The sequence below is a fragment of the Kogia breviceps genome, chromosome 2 (assembly GCF_026419965.1).
Source record: "Kogia breviceps isolate mKogBre1 chromosome 2, mKogBre1 haplotype 1, whole genome shotgun sequence".
Taxonomy (NCBI): Eukaryota; Metazoa; Chordata; class Mammalia; order Artiodactyla; family Physeteridae; genus Kogia; species Kogia breviceps.
This window is the reverse complement of record NC_081311.1, coordinates 157,927,360-157,946,944: the sequence shown is the minus strand read 5'-3', so window position 1 is coordinate 157,946,944 and position 19,585 is coordinate 157,927,360. Positions and strand designations below refer to the sequence as shown.

General features: G+C 38.8%; 1 protein-coding gene across 4 annotated transcripts in view; it reads left to right on the top strand.

Annotated features, from left to right (window-relative positions):
- HIBCH (3-hydroxyisobutyryl-CoA hydrolase) overlaps nt 1–19,585 on the top strand; it is a 91,159-nt gene that overhangs the window by 60,253 nt on the left and 11,321 nt on the right. For all 4 annotated transcript variants that reach the window (XM_059054675.2, XM_067026452.1, XM_067026454.1 and 1 more), the window contains 4 exons: nt 353–498; nt 3,286–3,372; nt 7,397–7,455; nt 8,166–8,247. In XM_059054675.2, coding sequence (XP_058910658.1) covers nt 353–498; nt 3,286–3,372; nt 7,397–7,455; nt 8,166–8,247 — 374 coding nt within the window. The remainder of the gene's footprint in view (nt 1–352; nt 499–3,285; nt 3,373–7,396; nt 7,456–8,165; nt 8,248–19,585) is intronic.

Genomic DNA, 19,585 nt, shown 5'->3' with positions numbered 1-19,585 from the left:
AGTCTTTACCTACATTGGAGACTCTTAAAAAGTAGTAGTAGAGATGAGAAATTTAAGTAATATTTATCAAGTAGTTATATCCAGAACATTGTGCCATCATATCCTTTATTGACTTCTATAGAAATGAAACATGAAAAATTTGAAAAGTACACCAATTAAGTTAGCACAATTTATCGCAAGTCTTTTGTGACATTGATTGCATTGTATAGTACGTTGTAGTACTGTGGTATAGTAATAATATTTTTACTATAGATTCAGACTCCAGAGAAAAATGGCTCTTTGATCTCAAGTAAAGAGAGCTGAATTTATCTTTTTCATTTGAATCATTGTCTCTTTTTGTTTTTAATTACAGGACTATTCCCTGATGTGGGTGGAGGTTATTTCTTGCCACGACTTCAAGGAAGACTTGGGTGCTTCCTTGCATTAACAGGATTCAGGCTGAAAGGAAGAGATGTGTATGCAGCAGGAATTGCTACACACTTTGTAGATTCTGAAAAGGTAATTACTTGGATGATCGCATTTTGTGTTGTTTGGAATAGCTCATACTGCATGGGGAAGCAGTATGAGTGGTTGAGATTACAGGCTTTGGTCTACATGGATCTGAACCCTACATGTACCCTTAAAGTTGTGTGACCCTGGGGAAGGTGCTTAAGCTCTCCAATCCTCATTTCCTCATATGCAAAATGGAAATAATTATATCTGGATCCAGGACTATTTTGCCTGGTACCTTCAGTGAATATTTTTTAATGAATAATAATAGTCTGTGTAAAAAAAATAGTAGTATTTTAAGAAAGTCTAATATATAAAAATCTGAATTTTTATATAAAAAGATAGGCTTTTATAAAGATATGTTTGAAAGATTCTTTTGTTTGTTAGTTTCCCTAGTGCATTTAAAAGTTTATAAAATATGGTCTTAAAAACTCTTCTGGGGCTTCCCTGTTGGCGCAGTGGTTGAGAGTCCGCCTACTGATGCAGGGGACATGGGTTCGTGCCCTGGTCCGGGAAGATCCCACATGCCGTGGAGTGGCTGGGCCCATGAGCCATGGCCGCTGAGCCTGCGCGTCCGGAGCCTGCGCTCTGCAACAGGAGAGGCCACAGCAGTGAGAGGCCCATGTACCGCAAAAAAAAAACCAAACAAACAAAAAACAAAAAAAAACTCTTCTGAAGGGTATCTGTTGTAAGGGACACATATTACTTACCTTGGTCTTAAAACATTTTTCTTAAACAGCACGGTCAGTTTTCTTAGCCCAGGATAGCACAGTGGCAAAGGATGTGCAGATGGACAGCTTGGTTTTAAATCCTAGCTTGAATTTAGCCTCTTTAGTCCCAGTTTTCCCATCTCCACAGTGAGGACGGCAGTTTTATCATAGCAGTTGAAAGTCATTGTGTTAAATGTAACAGAAGGCCCAGTTCAAGGTGATTTTGCCTCAGAACTGCCAGCAAGAGATTTGGGATTTTTCTGCTTCAGCTGGCTTAGCTCAGTCTTATTGGACTGGCTTGTACCTGAACCACATGGGTGGGTGGAATACACTGGCTAATCTATCCTAGCTAATGTGCTCCATCCCTGGGACTGTGGGGTAAAGTCAGTTTCCCAGGAAACCCATGGATTTCTGATCTTGCGAGAGGGGTGTTATGGGATAGGGGAAGGAATGCTATTAAAATGTATGATGTATACAAAGTTGAAAGTTGTCCCCTTACACTGTTACAAGGGCCTTCCATCACATTTGCCTGAATTTTCAGATCTTTCTCTTTCTTAGATCTTTATGGGCATCCTTGGTCACATTGAGTAGGTGACTGTCTCACTCTTGCCTTGAGCTGTAACAGGAAGCAAACATGGGTACTCCATTATATGCTCTGGAGGGACACCCTTGATTATAGTGGAATTTGGTTAAGGATGGGGGAGAGAGCTGATCCACAACCCTTTCCTCTCTTAGTCAGATTGCCCAGTAAATATATGCAGTGCATAGACTGCCATTTACAGGGCCTGTAGTGGATAACAGAAATGAATAATACACATTGGGAATGGGGCTAGAGGTGGGTACAAAAGATAAAAAACCATCTGTATCATCTGACAGAGTAAAGTATGGTAAGTGTACAAACAGACTACAAAGAAAGGATTCATCGGATTGAATCCATTGAAGGAAGAGCTTACTTGTAAGAAAGGACTGGGAGTTTTCTCACAGTGGTTGCAGTTCAGCTGGGCCTTAAGATAAGTATTGTCAGGAGAAGTTTTTCTGGATAGAGGAGACTTTAATGAGCAAGTCCCATAGGGGTAGGAAAGCATTAGCTGTGTTTTAGAAACAGTAAAAAGTCCATTTGGCTGAGTGTAGGAAGAGGTATGTGAGGGATCTAGGGGGAAAGCTGTTGGAGGACAGAAGGAACAAAAAGTACCCACCGAACTGAGAAGGCATCTTGAGACCAAAAAATGAGGCAAGCGGCTCCATATAATCAGTGGATCGGTTTGTTATAGGGTAACTTATGCTCAGGGTGGCATTGGGTGGACAGTGATCTGGCAGCATTCGCAACTGCACTCTGCACTGCTGAGGGGCCACTGGGATAGTTTTATGGTTGACCTTTTGGTATGGGGGTGTGTGCTTGGAAACAGGACATGCATTCCTAAATTGGAATTTATGAATATGGGTAACTCGTCTCTTGGGCACTGGAAACACGTCAGTGAGAGTCTTCATCATTGTCTGGGGAGTAACAGAGCACGGAGGCCACCTGGTCTTAATGATTATTAAAAACGATGTCTATTAACTATTGATACAAAGCCCTTGATGACAGAGAAGTGATTTACCACACAGTACAGTCCTGGGTAGGGTCAGTGGAAGGACAGGAGGAACTGTATGGGCCCCCGATGGTGTCAGTTATGTTAATAGCCATGCACGAGTTAAGTGTGGCTATATTATAGACCTGTGCATTGACTATAGTAGCCATTAGTCATATGTGGCAATTTTCGTTAAAATTAATTAAAATAAAATTTATAATTGGGATCTTTAGTTGCAACACTACATTTCAGGTGCTCAGTAGCCAGAGGGAAACAAAGATGAATGTCTCTGTTTCTCTTCTTCAATTTCTTTCGTCTTTATCCATTCCTTGCAAGGCAGCATTTACTTTGTGGGAATGTGTGTGCTTTCAACTTCAGTGAAAATTGCCTTCATTGACTCAGCTGAAGGGAGAGCATCATAATTTTAAGACAAGGATTTTTAAAAAGAATATAAGATTTCTAAAAAAAATTCTGTGTTGCTGTGGTGTTTTAAATGTTTTCCTTTACCCCCCTTGTAGTTGGGCATGTTAGAAGAAGATTTGTTAGCCCTGAAATCTCCTTCAGAAGAAAATATTGCAGATGTCTTAGAAACTTACCATGCTAAGGTAATCTTGTCAGTATTCTAACCTCATATTTTAATTCATGAGGAAGGGGAAGTGACTGAAAAATTAGCAATTGGTGAATATTATAGTTTGTGGGTATAAATAAATGTACTGGGATTTATTTACTTTAAAGCTTGTTGGGAGTATCAGTGCTTCATAATCATTAGGATGGCCATCTGAGAAGATGACTTCTTTACATGCAACTACACAGCTTGTTTTCTCATTGCTGGTGAATTTCATTGCATAACCTTGTGATTGGCCCTTGCAAGGGCTTTTTACAACACACTGTGACATTTGTGTAATGGAGGTTCAGTGTTGATGCTATTTATGGAGCTGCTAAACTGAAACGCTGGTCTATATCAGAATATAATAATAACATACATTGCAGTGTTTTAATTCCTTTCGTTGTCTAACTTAAATTCTCTTTTAAGAGCCAAGAATCTATAAAAATGCTACATGACTTCTAGTTAAACATGACAGATGCCATATATGCTCCCTCCTGAAACCACACTAAAATTGTAGTAAAGGAATAAGAAAGGCAGGAATCCACAAAGAGAAATAGAACAGAAAAGGAGACAGTGGCAGGCATGAGATGTCAGGATTTTGGAAGCTTGAAAGTGGAATGATGAGGGCAACTACTTTAGATCTGAGAACACTGAACTCAGTGGGGGAAGCCAATAAGAAGTAAGCCAGTTCTTTCTGTAGACTCTTTGTAGGGTACCAGTTCCCTCTGACAGGCCTCGCTGGCTAAGGGCAGGGATAGGTGAGGTGCTCTACTGAAAAGAGGCAGAACGTATTAAATGGGAAGAATTCTGGCCTCTTTTCCTAGTTGGTTTCCAGAACTCTTATGTACCATCTATCTAAGTTTGGGCAGCCATAACAAAAATACCGTAGACTTGGTGGCTTAAACAACAGAAATTTCTCACAGTTCTGGAGGCTGGAAGGTCCAAGATCAAGGTGCCAGCCTATTAGGTTCCTGGTGAGGGACCTCTTCCTGTTTTGCAGATGGATGCTTTCCTGCTGTATCCTCACACAGCAGAGAGAGAGTGAACTCTCTCAAGTCTCTGCTTATAAGGGCACTAATCCCATCCTGAGGGCTCCATCCTTTTGCCTTAATTACCTCCCAGAGGCCTCACCCCCAGATACTATCACATTGGGATTAAGATTTCAACTTGAATTTTGTGGGGACACAAACATTTAGTCAGTAGCACCATCCCACTCCCAAGCAGTTCATTAGAAGCAAAAGAAAACCTGTAGCTAATTGACATTCGAGCACCCCTCTAATGAAAAAAACATCCAGGCCTGATCATCTCATAGTGCATCAGACAATTGACAGTCCGATAATTGCAATTGACATTACACACAAAGCTTCCTAATTTTAGTGCTTCACATAGAATAACAAGGATTGCCAGGCATTAAAAACTGGAGATTGGCTAAAATAAAAAATGTACTTGAAGGAAGTAAGCAATGCAAGGAGAAGAAGGAACCCTAACAATTATAGGTTTGGTTGTTTGTTTTTCTTTATCTTCAGATAAGAGGAAAATGTTTCATCTGTGAGATAAGAATAGATGTTACAAAGAGAAATAGTTAAAGAATAAAAAGAAATTTAAAATGTGACAGCAAAATGGGGGAAAACCTCACAAAAGATTAGATTAAAATTGATGGATGAGGAAGACTCTAAGAGGATAATAAGGTGGAAAATGGAGAGAAAAGAAAATCAGCTATTATTCCAGGAGGTCCATACCTGTTAGGAATTTGTAACAGAAGAGAGGAAATATTTAGAGAAATGGTACTCCCCCACCCCCAAATTACTCAGAACTGAAGAACATGAGCACAGATTCACGGGCCCTGAATAGTTAGTGTATGAATATGAATACAGAGCATATGAGCATTTCATCAGATTTTGTCAAAGCATCTGACAGTCTCTTACATTGTCAAATTTGGTAAACGTGGTCTAGATTATAGCGTGTGGGAGGTTGAAGCGCCTTCCCAAGGAGTTCTGTTAAATGTTTGCGTATTAGGCTGTAAGTGAAGCCGTCTTGGCCTTCTCTTAGTCAGTGTTTTCCTCAGTGATTTGGATGAGAATGTTGATGGTGTTTTGATCAGACTGATTGGAAACTAAGAAACTAAGTTAAATTAGGTAAACATGTTTGTGAAAAAAAAACCACTTCAAGTTCAGAGTGATCTGTTTAATAGTAAAAATGTGAAATTTGATGGATGTGTGGGGAAACACTCCATGTGTTTTCCTTTCCTTCTCACTACTACCACATTCACAACACTCCTGACTCCAGACATGTTGGTTTTCCACACATCAGGCAGTTCTCCACGATACAAGCTGGGTGTCTTACGATTGCTTTCAATGCTGACACTGTCTACCTGAGGTTCGCATCAGATCCCACAACTTAATGGGCCCAGTCCCACAAGATGGACCCTACTTTACACACCAGTCACAAATCCCAGGTTGTCACCTGTACTTCTCACTGACTGGCAATAAATTGGGGTTCTCATGACCCCCTCCTTGGGTTTGATAATTTGCTAGAATGACTCACAGATCTCAGGGAAACACTTAACATTTATTGGTTTATTATGAAGGATATGAATGCACAGCGTGAAGAGATACATAGGGTGAGGTCCAGAGGGGCCTCAAGCCCAGGAGCTTCTGTCCCCATGAAGTTGGGGTGAACCACTCACTCTCCCTGCATGTTCATCAACCTAGAAACTCTCCAAACCCCATCCTTTGGAGTTTTTATGACAGCTTCATTATATAGGCATGATTGATTAAATCATTGACATTCGTGATCGAACTCAATCTCCAGCCCTTTTCCCCTCACTGGAGGTGGAGACGGGGGAGGTGTGGGATTAGATAGTGGAGTTTGGGACTGCAATTTACCTTGGTTGGTTCCCCTGGCAACCAGCCCCCATCCTTAGGGCTTTCCTATAGTCACCTCAGTAACATAAACAAAGGTGTGATCGAAAGGGGCTTGTTGTGAATAACAAAAGATAGCCATTTCACGTTTATTTCAGGAACCGAAGACAAAAGACCAAATATTATAACAAAAGGTGATCTGCTTCGGGATTTTCATGGGTTTTGGGGAGCTGTGAGCCTGGAACAAAAGGCCAAATATATGAACGAAGACCAAATACATATTTTTTATTTTAAATCACAGTATCACAGTAGAGATAATGGTATTTCAGTCCAAGGTACCAAATTCATAAGTACAGGATGGAGGAAATGTAGCTTACAATGGCACCAGTTAAAAAAAAAAAAAAGTTTTAACTGCCCAGTGTAAATCACAGCATAATAGGACTGCCCCAAAACTAACCTAGAGTTAGTCCTGTTATTTAAAGCATTGTATCCAAAACAAGGGTATGCGGAACCTTGTTGTACTTTGCTATGATTCAGCCACATCTGCAGCTACCACACTTTAAGAATGACCTTGATAAACTGGAATTTGTACATAAGAAGGACCTGGATTGTGAGGGGACTCAAAACTGCACTGTGTGAGAAAAGATTAACTCAAGGGGGATTAACTAGAACTATAAACACGATAGGGCTGATTTTTGGTTCAAAAAAAAATTTTTTTTAATCCTAATTATAGTTGTTCAAGCACTTCTGAATTCTTTTCTGAGGCAGTGTTTTTTTTCCCCTGGAGGTCAGTGCTGTGGGGATATCAGGGATGTGGTAGGGATTTCTATATCAGACAGAAATTGGGGCAGGATGACTTCTCAGGTCCCTTGAAATCCTTAAATTCATTGACACACTTTAATGATAACATAATCATATATAATGGCATACAAATAAAAATACAAGAACATTTTTTGCTGTTGATAGTTTTAAGAGCTAGTCTGGAGTAATACATAGTGTCTGAATTTTGAACATATGGTAGTAGTTATTTATGAGACTGGATGTAATTTGAGTGAAAGTTACAATCTGCCACAAAATATATCATTAAATATGGTGAAAATTTTAAGAATTTTTAAGATTTGAGTTGCTTCAAATTAATTAAAGATTTTTATTTTCAAACAGTCCAAGATTGATCAAGACAAGTCTTTTATACTTGAGGAACACATGGACAAAATAAACAGGTACTTAAAGAGAGGTGTCAATTATATCTGTTCCTTTGGAAAGACTATATTAAATTGAATTTAGTAACACTGTAATTGTGCTGTGTTTGATAATGTACCAAATTCTGAGATCAGATAATGCAATGATTTTTTTAGTTACCTTTGAAAGTAGCTTCCTGCCCACTCCTTCAGGGGGAAATAAGCTCATTATATTTAAGTAATCTATCATGCTGATTCATTTTAGTGCAAAAACATTTCTTTAATGGGGAAGAGAGTCTAGAAAATAACAACTGAATTAACTTATCTTTTATCATTGTAAAGTCATCTTCTCTGAAGGTCTTATCAAGCTGATTAGCAAAAGGTTTTGTGCAATGATTTGAGAGACTGACAGACTGACTTAAACACAAGAGGAGGGAAACTGTTGGAAAATAAGGCAACTATCATTACGTTTTAGAAGCATCAGTTTTTGACAGTTAAGACATCATTTACTTATGTATAATAGATATAAGAAAGCAGAAGAGAAAATGTAGGCTTTATTTCCCCTTAGTGAAGGTAGACTGTAAATACCCAGAGAAACAATGTTCTATTTCATCATCCTGTAATATAGGTTGGAAATTTTTTCATTATTGAAATAGGGTTTAGGGGAAGCCTGTGTTTTGACTCATTGCTATCATGGAAAGAAGAAATCGCTTGCACATTGTTGAAATCTTATGTTTCCCTTTTTTTCATAGTTGGTTCTCAGCCAATACGGTGGAACAGATTATTGAAAATTTACAGCAAGATGGTTCATCTTTTGCCCTAGAGCAGTTGAAGGTAATGTATAGATTGTTTCTGCCGTGAGAGTGATGAATTCTTGTGATAGGGAAGCCTCTGAGGGGTGTCAGAGCTCTGTGATGGTGACATAGCCCACTGCACAGTTTTTTTTCTGAACTCAGTTGAGCTCCAGAAAGTAGTTCCACAAAACCTTTACCTAAACCAAAATGCCTTTTGTACCTGCTGGATATTGATAACAAAGCTAAGCTGTTTTTAGGTCTTTTGACTATAACAGAGAAGGACTTCATAAGCATGCTTCATCTCCAGTAGTCCTCCTTGTCTTGAGGGAGAAATGTTCAGGGATGTTTTTATTAGAAGGGTTGGATCAATGGAGAACAGTCACCTTATAATATATTGCAGTTGTGACATTAGTCTGTAAGTTCTATTTAATATGCAACACATCAGTATATGGTCTTTTTAGCAGTAGGTTTAATAAGAAAGTGATCCTTTCTAAACTAACAAGAGGCTCCATCTACAGCCATAGCCAAGTCCTAAGCAGTGTTTCTCAGTGTTAGGTACACTTTGATCTTTCTTCAACATGACTCAGCTGGTAACAGCAGAAGAAAAGCTGTTTTTGTGTAAATGAGTGCATATTGGATACTGACATTCATGGAACTATCATGTGACTGTGAAACTTGGGGTACTTTAGACTTCTAGACAAAGGAAAGAAAATGTATGATTCCTTTTACTAGAAAGAAGAGGTGGTTTCTCTTTATCTGACAGTATTTTTCAATTTACAGGTATAGTTATAGCATTTCAGTTGTCAGGTAACTTACAAAAAATTTAAATTAAATCTTACCTGTGAAGATGAAAACATTTCCTCATTCTTAAGGGAATATTAATTTGTCTCTTAGGATCTTATTTAGTATTGGAATTCTATTAACTTTCAAGGATAGGCATAAATTAGAGTAAGTAGACCAGCCATATATTTCCCTAACTCACAAAAGTAATGTTACTGTTAACAGCTTTCAGGAATGTTTGCATAAATGTAGATAAACATTTTATATTTCAAGGATTCTGACTTGAAAGTTGGTTCTCTTGTTTTCAGAGCAATATAGAAAGCAGCATTCCTGTTTGTTTGTTTGTTTTTTCAGCAATGGGGTTAAATAGGCACTTAGCAATTTCATTTGAAAATAGTCATGCAGCACATTACCTCATAGGCTATATATTGAATAGTATAAAAGCAGTACAGATAAGCAACTAACCATATTATTTTAAAACCACTGGCCTATCCCAAAACTGAGGGATAGGACTCAGATGGTCTTCCAGTTTTCCTCTCATTTCTCTTGCGATATGTTTATTCTGCATTCAGACGAGGGTACTTGGCAAACCACCCATCACAGCTAGGATCAGCATAAGCCCCCTCACTGGAAGGACCGATTTTCATTTTTATTCAGTTGACCTGCTCTGTTGAATGAATGTGGCTCCACAGTATTAGTATCTGCTGGGAGTAACATGATGTGGGAATCAGAAATTCCCACTGAGGCTTCCCTGACAGAGACTTAGAAATAGGGCTTCTTGGGCTTCCCTGGTGGTGCAGTGGTTGAGAGTCCGCCTGCCGATGCAGGGGACACGGGTTCGTGCCCCGGTCCGGGAGGATCCCACATGCTGCAGAGCGGCTGGGCCAATGAGCCATGGCCGCTGAGCCTGCGCTCCACAACGGGAGAGGCCACAACAGTGAGAGGCCCGCGTACTGGGTGGGGGGGAAGAAATAGGGCTTCTTTTAATTATGTCAGCCAGAAACACACACCAAGAAACAACCCTGAAGTAGAAGACAGTTGTTAGTGCTTCAGTGACAGGTTTGCAGATCACTTGTTTGAACAACTTTTAAAGAAGATTCTAACACTTGTGTCAGTAAACCTCAAGGATTGCTCCTGACCCTGTGGAATCTTCAGGGATTCCTGTCTTCCTTCTGCAGGTCCCAATGATCTAGTCTGTATTGATGTTTGAAGTTGCAACCATCTACTCCATGTCTTAGGGGTTCCTTTCTCTCTAGGATTTTCTGTCGGGAAGGACATAATCTTTTCAACATACTTGCTTATCATTAAATAAAAACATACAGTTTTTCTTTAATCCTTTCTTTAGATTTTTAACTGCCAATCACTATAGGATAACATACAGGCTAAAAAAACTGACAAATATGGGGAAGTTGTAAAGAAGTTCCATCTTTACAACTGATGGAATTTTCATAGTACCTTATTTTATGGCTTCTAATGTTCTTTCTTAGATTTTCCTCCTAAGTCCCAATACACTTTTTTTTCTTTTTTAAAATAATGCTGTGGGTTGGAATTCATCAAATCTCCTTTTAATCACTCTTTTGGTGTAGGTTGTTCATGGTGCCAAGGAATCCATGTAAGCTAATGGGCTATTTAAATGCCCTGATGGGTAACTTATATTAGAGAAACCTTAACCAAAGACTCCCATTGAAGTATTCTCGTGTGTGTGTGTGTGTGTGTGTGTTTAGTTGTGGTCAAATACATGTAACGTAAAACTTAACATCTGAAGCATTTTAAAGTGTATAGTTCAGTATTGTTAAGTATATTCATGTTGTGCAATCAATCTCCAGAATATTTTCAACTTGCATAACTGAAACTTTATACCCATTAAACAGTAACTCCCCATTTCCTTCTCCCAGTCTCTGGCAACCACCATTCTGCTTTCCTTTTCTATGGATTTGACTACAATGGACAGCTTGCATAAGTGGAATCATACAGCACTTTTCCTATTGTGACTAGCTTATTTCACTTAACCATGACGTTTCAGGTTTCACCCATGTTGTAGCAGGTACCAGAATTTCATTCCTTTTTTAAGGCTCAATAATATTCCATTGTATGTTTATGCCACACTTTATTTATCCATCCATCTGTTGATGGGCATTTGGGTTGCTTCTACCTTTTAGGTCTTGTTAATATCGCTGCTATGAACGGGGGTTTACAAATATCTGCTTTTAATTCTTTGAATACATACTCAGAAGTGGAATTGCTGCATAACATGGTAATTCTATTTTTAATGTATTGAGGACTTCCACACTCTATTCCATAGCAGATGCACCATTTTATGTTCCCACTGACAGCAGTGCACAGAGGTTCCAGTTTTTCTGCATCCTTGCCAACACTTGTTATTTTCTGTCTTTAAAAAAAAAAAAAATAGCCATCCTAATGGCTGGGGGGTGATAGCTCATCGTGGGTTTTTTTTTGTTTTTGTTTTTTGGCCACGCCACGCGGCTTGTGGGATCTTAGTTCCCTTACCAGAGATTGAACCCGTGCCCTTGGCAGTGAAAGTGTGGAGTCCTAACCACTGGACCACCAGGGAATTCCCTCATTGTGGTTTTAATTTTCATTTCCCTAATGGTTGGTGATATTAAACATCTTTGCATATGCTGATTGGCCATTTATATTTTCCTTGGAGGTATGTTTAAGTTCTTTGCTCATTTTTTAATTGAGTTTTTTTGTTGTTGTTGTTGTTGACTTGTAGGAAGTGCTCTCCTGTTTCAATCTCTCTTTTCTGGTAATGAGACTAGCAAGCTTGCCAAAGTAAAGAAAGTTCTTCAGGGCCAATGAGAGAAGTATTTCTTTTCCAGGATTACAAGTGATGTCAGTAATCAAAGGAATCATGGCTAGAAGCGGTTGAGACACCTCCATTGCCTCAACTCTCAGCAAGGATACTAATCCAAGGAAGGAATTTAAATGGGTCACCAGTGCGTAGGAGGGCTGGGAATGAAGTCCACGGCCAAGATAGGCAGAGAAACAAGAGCAGAGAGCAGTGAGTCAAATTAGTGTCCAGGAAGGTGGTCCTGAGCAAATGGCCAGGGAAACCAGTGTTGCTTTTGACTTGTCTTTTAGGTGTTTTCTTGTTATTGATGTAGGATATCCTGCTGTGTTAAAGGCTTAGAGAGAGGGCATATACCTTCCTTTTCCAGTACTAGAAGACTCTTATTAGATTTTGGGGGATATCTTCTTTCTAATCACTGATGTGAGATTTATGTATTTTTTTATTTTAAAATGCTCATTTCATGAAGAGTAAATGAAACTCAGTTTTTACTTGAAGAAGTTAACATACAAGAATATGACAGGTCTCTATAAAGAATTCATGTACCGCAAAATTGGAGGAAAAATAGGAAAACTAAGAAAGATAACCAGGGCATAGATTTTAAGAAAGAGGAGCAGCAAAGTATTAAAATGAGAAATTAAACTTAAAAGATTACTAATCTTTCTGTAAGCTTTGAGAATTACCTGTATACTGTACTATTTAAAAATATTTAAAAATAAAGTGACCGATATTCAAGAAAATTGCTACAGGAATTGTTCTGCTGTAAACAACTAGAAAACTGGACAAAACGTATGAAACAAGTATTTGTAGACATTGGACAATGCAGGCAGCACATGTGATTCCTGAGAGAAGGGAAACAAACAAGAGAGCCCTAAGATTGACTCAGCTTTCTTCCTGCAGTAGTTTCCAGAATGTTGATCTGTACGTGTTATGGGTGAAACTCCACAAGAGCAGGGAAAGAATCACAGGAAAGCAATAGTCTGAACAGTTAGCAAGTCTCACACAGGTCTGGGAAGTGTTCATATTCCCATCAGCCAGAGGATTTACACTTTAGTAGTGGGTGTAAATTAATACTAGAGTAATACTTGCTCTGAACTCCCAAGGTAATTCAGTGGGGAAAAATAGTCTTTTCAACAAATGGTTCTGGAACAATTGGATATCCATATGCAAGGAAAAAAAAAGTTATTGACTCTTACCTTGCCCTTGTAGGGGAGGAAAAAATTCTCTATCCTCTTAGGTTCTCTGGCTGGGCCTAAGAATCAAACTGACATAGATTAACAGGAGAAGAGTATACAAATTTTATTAAATTTTTACATGTACATGGGTGTCTGTACAAGAGAATGAAGACCTGAGGAATGACCAGAGCAGGAAGCTTGTATACCTTTTAGACAAAGAAACAATAAATTTGTGAAGAATTGACAAGGCAAATAACTTTTGGCTAGGAGTATTAAATGGTGAAGAAGTAACTAGGAAGATATGGGTTAATTTAAGAAGGTTCATTTGTACAGATTTCTTGGCCCCAAATTTCCTAACTCTGGTGATCAGAATGGCTTTCTTCCTCCTGGCACAGGGAGGGTACCTTTCAAATGGGGGTTGTATCTCCTGCTTTCAGGAAGAAGAGGAGGGTCAGAGTGCCATTCTTACACCTTTTGTTTCCCAGGTGCCTTTAACTTAAAATAATCAATATGACAACATGGTGTTATCTTGGGGTGACATGCTTTGAGCTCCTTCACACTATATGCAATTCAAAATGTATTATGAACTTAAATGTAAGCACTAAAACTATACCACTCTAAAGGAAAACATAGGAGAAAATCTTGGTGACCTTGGGCTAGCTAAGATTTTCTTTTTAATGCAAAAAGCTAGAACTGCAGAAGAAAAACATTGATAAATCTTTATTATAATTAAACACTTTTCCTTTTTGAAAGAGTATCAGAAAAATGAAGAAGCATCACATTGGGAGGAAGTATTTGTAAAATGTGTATCTGATAACAGGTCTTTAATCCACCACATGTACAATATAAGAATGTAAACAGCACAACTAAAAATGGGAAATCTAGACATGTCACTGAAGAAGATACATGAATGGCCAGGAAGCACATGAAAAAATGCTCAAGATCTTTAATCTTTAGGAAGAGGCAAATTAAAACCACAGTGAGGGCTTCCCTGGTGGCGCAGTGGTTGAGAGTCCGCCTGCCAATGCAGGGGACACGGGTTCGTGCCCCGGTCCGGGAAGATCCCACATGCCGCGGAGCGGCTGGGCCCGTGAGCCATGGCCGCTGAGCCTGTGTGTCCGGAGGCTGTGCTCCACAACGGGAGAGGCCACAACAGTGAGAGGCCCGTGTACAGAACAAAAAAAAAAAAGAAGGGATGAGGATACATTAAACAGCTTGGATGAATCTCAGAAGCATTATACCAAGTGAAAGAAGGCAGACACAAGGACTACCTACTGTGTGATTTTATTTAATTTATTTATTGATTTTTGCGGTACGCGGGCCTCTCACTGTTGTGGCCTCTCCCATTGCGGAGCACAGGCTCTGGACGCGCAGGCTCAGCGGCCATGGCTCACGGGCCCAGCCGCTCTATGGCATGTGGGATCTTCCCGGACCGGGACACGAACCCGTGTCCCCTGCATCGGCAGGCGGACTCTCAACCACTGCGCCACCAGGGAAGCCCACTGAGCCACCAGGGAAGCCCTGTGTGACTTAATTTTTATGAAATTCTGGAAAAGGCAAAACTGTAGGCCCAGAAAACAAATCAGCTGCCCGGGGATAGAACTGAGGGAAGTAGATCTCTTTGGGGTGATGGAAATGTTCTATATCTTGATTGTGGAGTAGTTGTACAACTGTATACATCTATCAAAATTTATGGACCTATGCACTTAAAATGAGTGAATTTTATCATATGTAAATTACATCTCAGTAAAGCTAATTATTTAAAAAATAAAATGATATGCCAAATTATGTTTAAAAAACAATTTGACCTGTGGAAGTGGGCATTATATTTGCTGAAGGTACCTATTACACTGTGCAGTTAATTGCTATTAATAAGAGTAACTGAATGGCAGTATCGATGGATACATTGTTCCTTTGGGAAAGAGTACAATAAACCTTACGGGGGACAATGCATCAATTTATGTAGACAGGAAGAGAAAACAGTTTCCAGTCCACTGATGGAGCTTAGTGACCCTTAAGTGCTATCATGAACATTTAGGTTATCATCAAACAGGAGTACCTGCATCTTTAGATACTGTCTTTTCAGTTTTTTAAAAATTGTTAATGCTTTTAAGAAATTACTGGAAAAATCTTAAGGTTGCAAAAAGCACTCTTCTTGGACTGGTTCTAAGCCTTTTATAAGAGGAAAGAAATATTAGTGCCCATTTCTTTAAAATAATATGACCCTCCAGAATGGTGAAAAAATATTTAAAAACAAAAATATGTCTGTGAAGCTGCAGTATTCGGTGAAGTAGACCAACTCGTTTAGGTATTTTGTGTTTCTATTGGTTTTTTGGTCAATCTGAACATTTCTGGAAAAGATTTATAGATATAAGTACGTAATGTATAAGATGATTATTTAGAAGAATATTCACAATTCATAGCAAAACATAACTCTTAACTACAGTTGATATAAACTAGTGAAAAAAAATCAAAGACTTGTTTAACAGACAGGATATAACAGGGGCTTATGCCCCTTGGTTTTAAAATAACAAATGATGTGATTTACTATGGCTTAAATTCTACCTTTTACTTAATTTCATTCAATCCCAAGGACAAATGCTAAGAAATATTTCCCTGTTAAGTCTTAAAACAGCACAACAAAGCTTCAGATATTTAGTGGCAGTGTTGAACACCATAGAAATGACAGTGTTAGTCCATAAAAACCTCTACCTGCTTGTCCCTGTCCCCATTATGTGTCCTTTTCTCTCTACTACTCCTGTCTTTTTGCTTCATTGAGCGCCATCTATAGCAGACTATAAGCTGCTGAGAAGCTTGCTTACTCCTGTATTTCCAGGCACCTGTCACAGAGCATTTCACATGGTAGGTATGATAAATGAATGGGTAAGGTGCTGTGCTGCCACTGAGTTTGAAAAATGAAAATCCAGTACCTGTTCTCAGAGGGAGTTCACAATCCAGTGGAATAGACACATAAACAAAATACGGTAAGTGCTGCTAAGCTAGAGACTTGCCCAAATTATTGTGGGTGTCCAGAAAATGGTGGAAGGAGTCTTAAAGGCTTCACAGAGGAGACCTCTGAGCAGAGAGTAAAAGATGGGAATGAGTTGTCAAGTGGCAAAGGGTATATCAGACAGAACAAAGCACATACTCAAAGGACAAATGTTAGGAGAATGCAGAGCTGGGAACAAGGAGTAGAGTGTCAGAAACTATGGCCAAAAAGATGATTGGAGCAGCCATAAGGCTGCTGAGCAGCTTTATGTTAAACTAAAGAGCTTGAATTCAGTGAATTTTTTCTGAGTGCATATGTATTTTAAGACTTCATTTTTTTTGAAGTACAGGAAAGTTATAATGTATAGCTGAAAAATTTTTACAACATAAACATAACTAACACCCAGAATAAATTTGGCACTCGATATGTCTTATTGAGTCCCATCCCAGTCACTACCTCTCCCTAGGCTAACCATATAGTGATTTTTAACACCATAGATTTTGTTGTTTGTTTTGTTTTGTTTTGTTTTTTGCGGTACACTGGCCTCTCACTGCTGTGGCCTCTCCCGTTGCAGAGCACAGGCTCCGGAAGCATAGGCTCAGTGGCCATGGCTCACGGGCCCAGCCACTCTGCGACATGTGGGATCTTCCTGGACCGGGGCACGAACCCGCGTCCCCTGCATCGGCAGGTGGACTCTCAACCACTGTGCCACCAGGAAAGCCCTGTTTTTGAGTTATGTGTAAAATCATATAGTTTTCTGTCTGTCTTTTGCTCAGCATTGTATTTGTGAGGTTCACCAATGTTGTATGTAGCAGTGGTTTGTTTTCATTGCTTTAAGTTATTCCATTATGTGATATATCACATTTTATTTATTTATTTCTACTGTTCGTGGACATTTGGGGTTGTTTGTAGGTTTTTACTGTTAGAAATAATGCTGCTATGAACAATTTTGTCTGTCTTTTGTTAACAAAGATATGCATTTCTGTATATACCCAGGAGTAGTACTGCAAAGTCATTACATATTGTTAAAAGATACACTAAAGCATATTAAGAATTTTGATAGTTTTTTTGAGCAAAAATTGATCTAAATCAGGCAGCACCAAAGCAGAAGTGGTAAGAAAAGCTCTACTGATATGAGCTTAGGGGAAGCCTTTTATGCAGAGGAGGTGGAAGCAAAGCAAGGAAATATTGATTGGCTGTAGCTTAAGCAGTTGCTTTAGTTGGGAAAGGCTAATTGGCTATTTATGATTGGCTGTCCTTAGGTTTCGATTTTTACCCTTGAGGCATTACAGGCTTAGATTTTGGTTTGCTTACAGTTACTAAAGCATTAAGGGCCACCTCAGTTAGATGGCCTCTGTTTAATTTAAAGCATGTACATTTATCTTAGTTACTGTCAAAAAGTTTTCCAATATGGTTGTACCAATTTACATTGGATACTAAGTTGCTCTACATTCTCACCAACACTTGATATTATTTGTCTTTTTCATATTCGTCATTCTGGTGTATGTAAAATAGCATTGCATAGTGGTTTTAATTTGCATCCATGATGACTAATGGGGTTGAGCATCAATTCATACCTTTATTGGCTGTGGTATCCTTCCTTGCGAAGTGCCTATTAAATCCTTTATTATTACTGTTAATTTGTAGGAATTATTTCTATCTTCTGCTATTTAAGTCCTTTATCCAGTACATGTACTACATATATCTTCCTCCTATCTGTTACTTGGCTTTTTTCTATCTTAATGGTGACATTTATTGAACAGAAATTTTCTGTTCAAAATGTGGAGAAGGTGTCCTGAAGATTTGGGGCAGATCCATAATGATCCATAAATGAGAGATTTCATTACAAACTCTTTACATTAACCAACTATAATGTACAACAGGAGTTTGTTATTTGGGGGTTTTGAGATCTGTTGTTTTAACTATGTTTATGTTCTTAGGGCCTTGTAAAAATGTGTTTAGATTTTTCTTAAGTTAAAAATCCAACTGTAGGGCTTCCCTGGTGGCGCAGTGGTTGAGAGTACGCCTGCCGATGCAGGGGACGCGGGTTCGTGCCCCGGTCCGGGAAGATCCCACGTGCCGCGGAGCGGCTGGGCCCGTGAGCCGTGGCTGCTGGGCCTGCGCGTCCGGAGCCTGTGCTCCGCGACGGGAGAGGCCACAGCAGTGAGAAGCCCGCGTACTGCAAAAAAAAAAAAAAAAAAAAAAAAAAATCCAACTGTATAAAGTGTTTATAATTACAGTATTCCTTAGTTTTTTATTTTCTGTCATTTGTCCTCATAGAAAACATTGTTTCTACTCAAAATGTTTTCTATATGCTTTCAAATAGTTTGTTTTGACCTGTTTTGCACTGATTTATTTCTCTTGTGCCTTGCAAGTATTTTAAAGTATCAGCTATTCAAATCAAATAATTTTCTGTAATATAATATGAGCAAATGATTTATCCTTCTCCTGTGACCTCTGTAATGTACATTGAACACTTCTTAAGTGCTTACTGTCTGTGGCTTACTTAAACTTTTATCTTGATGGCATTTTTAACGGTTCAACGAAAGATTTTTACAAGTAGTGAATTTGGTTTTTTAATGGAATTATTAGAAAGTTCATCTCATAATATATTAATAGATTGGAAATATGCTGTAGCCATTTTTCAGAGGAGAGCAAAATTACACCCATTTATATTTTTCCTATACCTTTATGTATTCTTTTGAGTTAGATGAAGAATAAGCTAATTTGTTGCCTTTAATTAGCTTCTTAAGCTCTCATTTCCTGTTCATTGTCTTTATCCTGTATGTAATGTAAGTCAGTATCAGCTCTATTTTTTAATGCATTTTTAAAAAGTAAAATGATATAAATTTACTTGAATTCCTGTTAGTGTACCTTCTTTTGAGATTAAAACTGGCAGAGCCTAGACCTTTAAAGAATGTTATACATGATATCCGTGGGGTTTTTTTTGTTTTTTTTTTTGTGGTACGCGGGTCTCTCACTGTTGTGGCCTTTTTCATTGCGGAGCACAAGCTCCGGACGCGCGGGCTCAGCGGCCATGGCTCATGGGCTCAGCCGCTCCGCGGCATGTGGGATCTTCCCAGAACGGGGCACGAACCCGTGTGCCCTGCATTGGCAGGCGGACTCTCAACCACTGCGCCACCAGGGAAGCCTGATATTCTGTTTTTATAAAGGAAAGAATTCAAGAGATCATTTTCTAAGATCACTTAGTGAATCAGAGAAATGGTTGTTATAGCCCTTGAGTCAACTCTGAGTCCTACTTGGTAGAAATTTTCTAATTGTAATCAGTAGGCTTGTTGAATACTGTTTTTCTCTTGATAATTCATGTCAGACTGTATATTATTGAGTATTCTGGTAGACTCCTGAGGAGAGGGTCAGAGGCATTATTCTGAGTTTTCCTTTTGTGGTACATTTCCTAGGACTTAATAAATAAAACTTAACCAAAAGAAGGGTTCCTAGGATTCTTACCGCAAAGGCAGTGATTATAGTTCTCATAATGCTTTGAGTGCAAGGACTGTGTGCTGTTGATTAGTGTCTCCCCTGAAGTGTCTAATGCATAATAAATGCTCAGTAATATTGTTGAATTGAGATGAGAATGTGAATCATTTGATAAAAATAAAGGAAA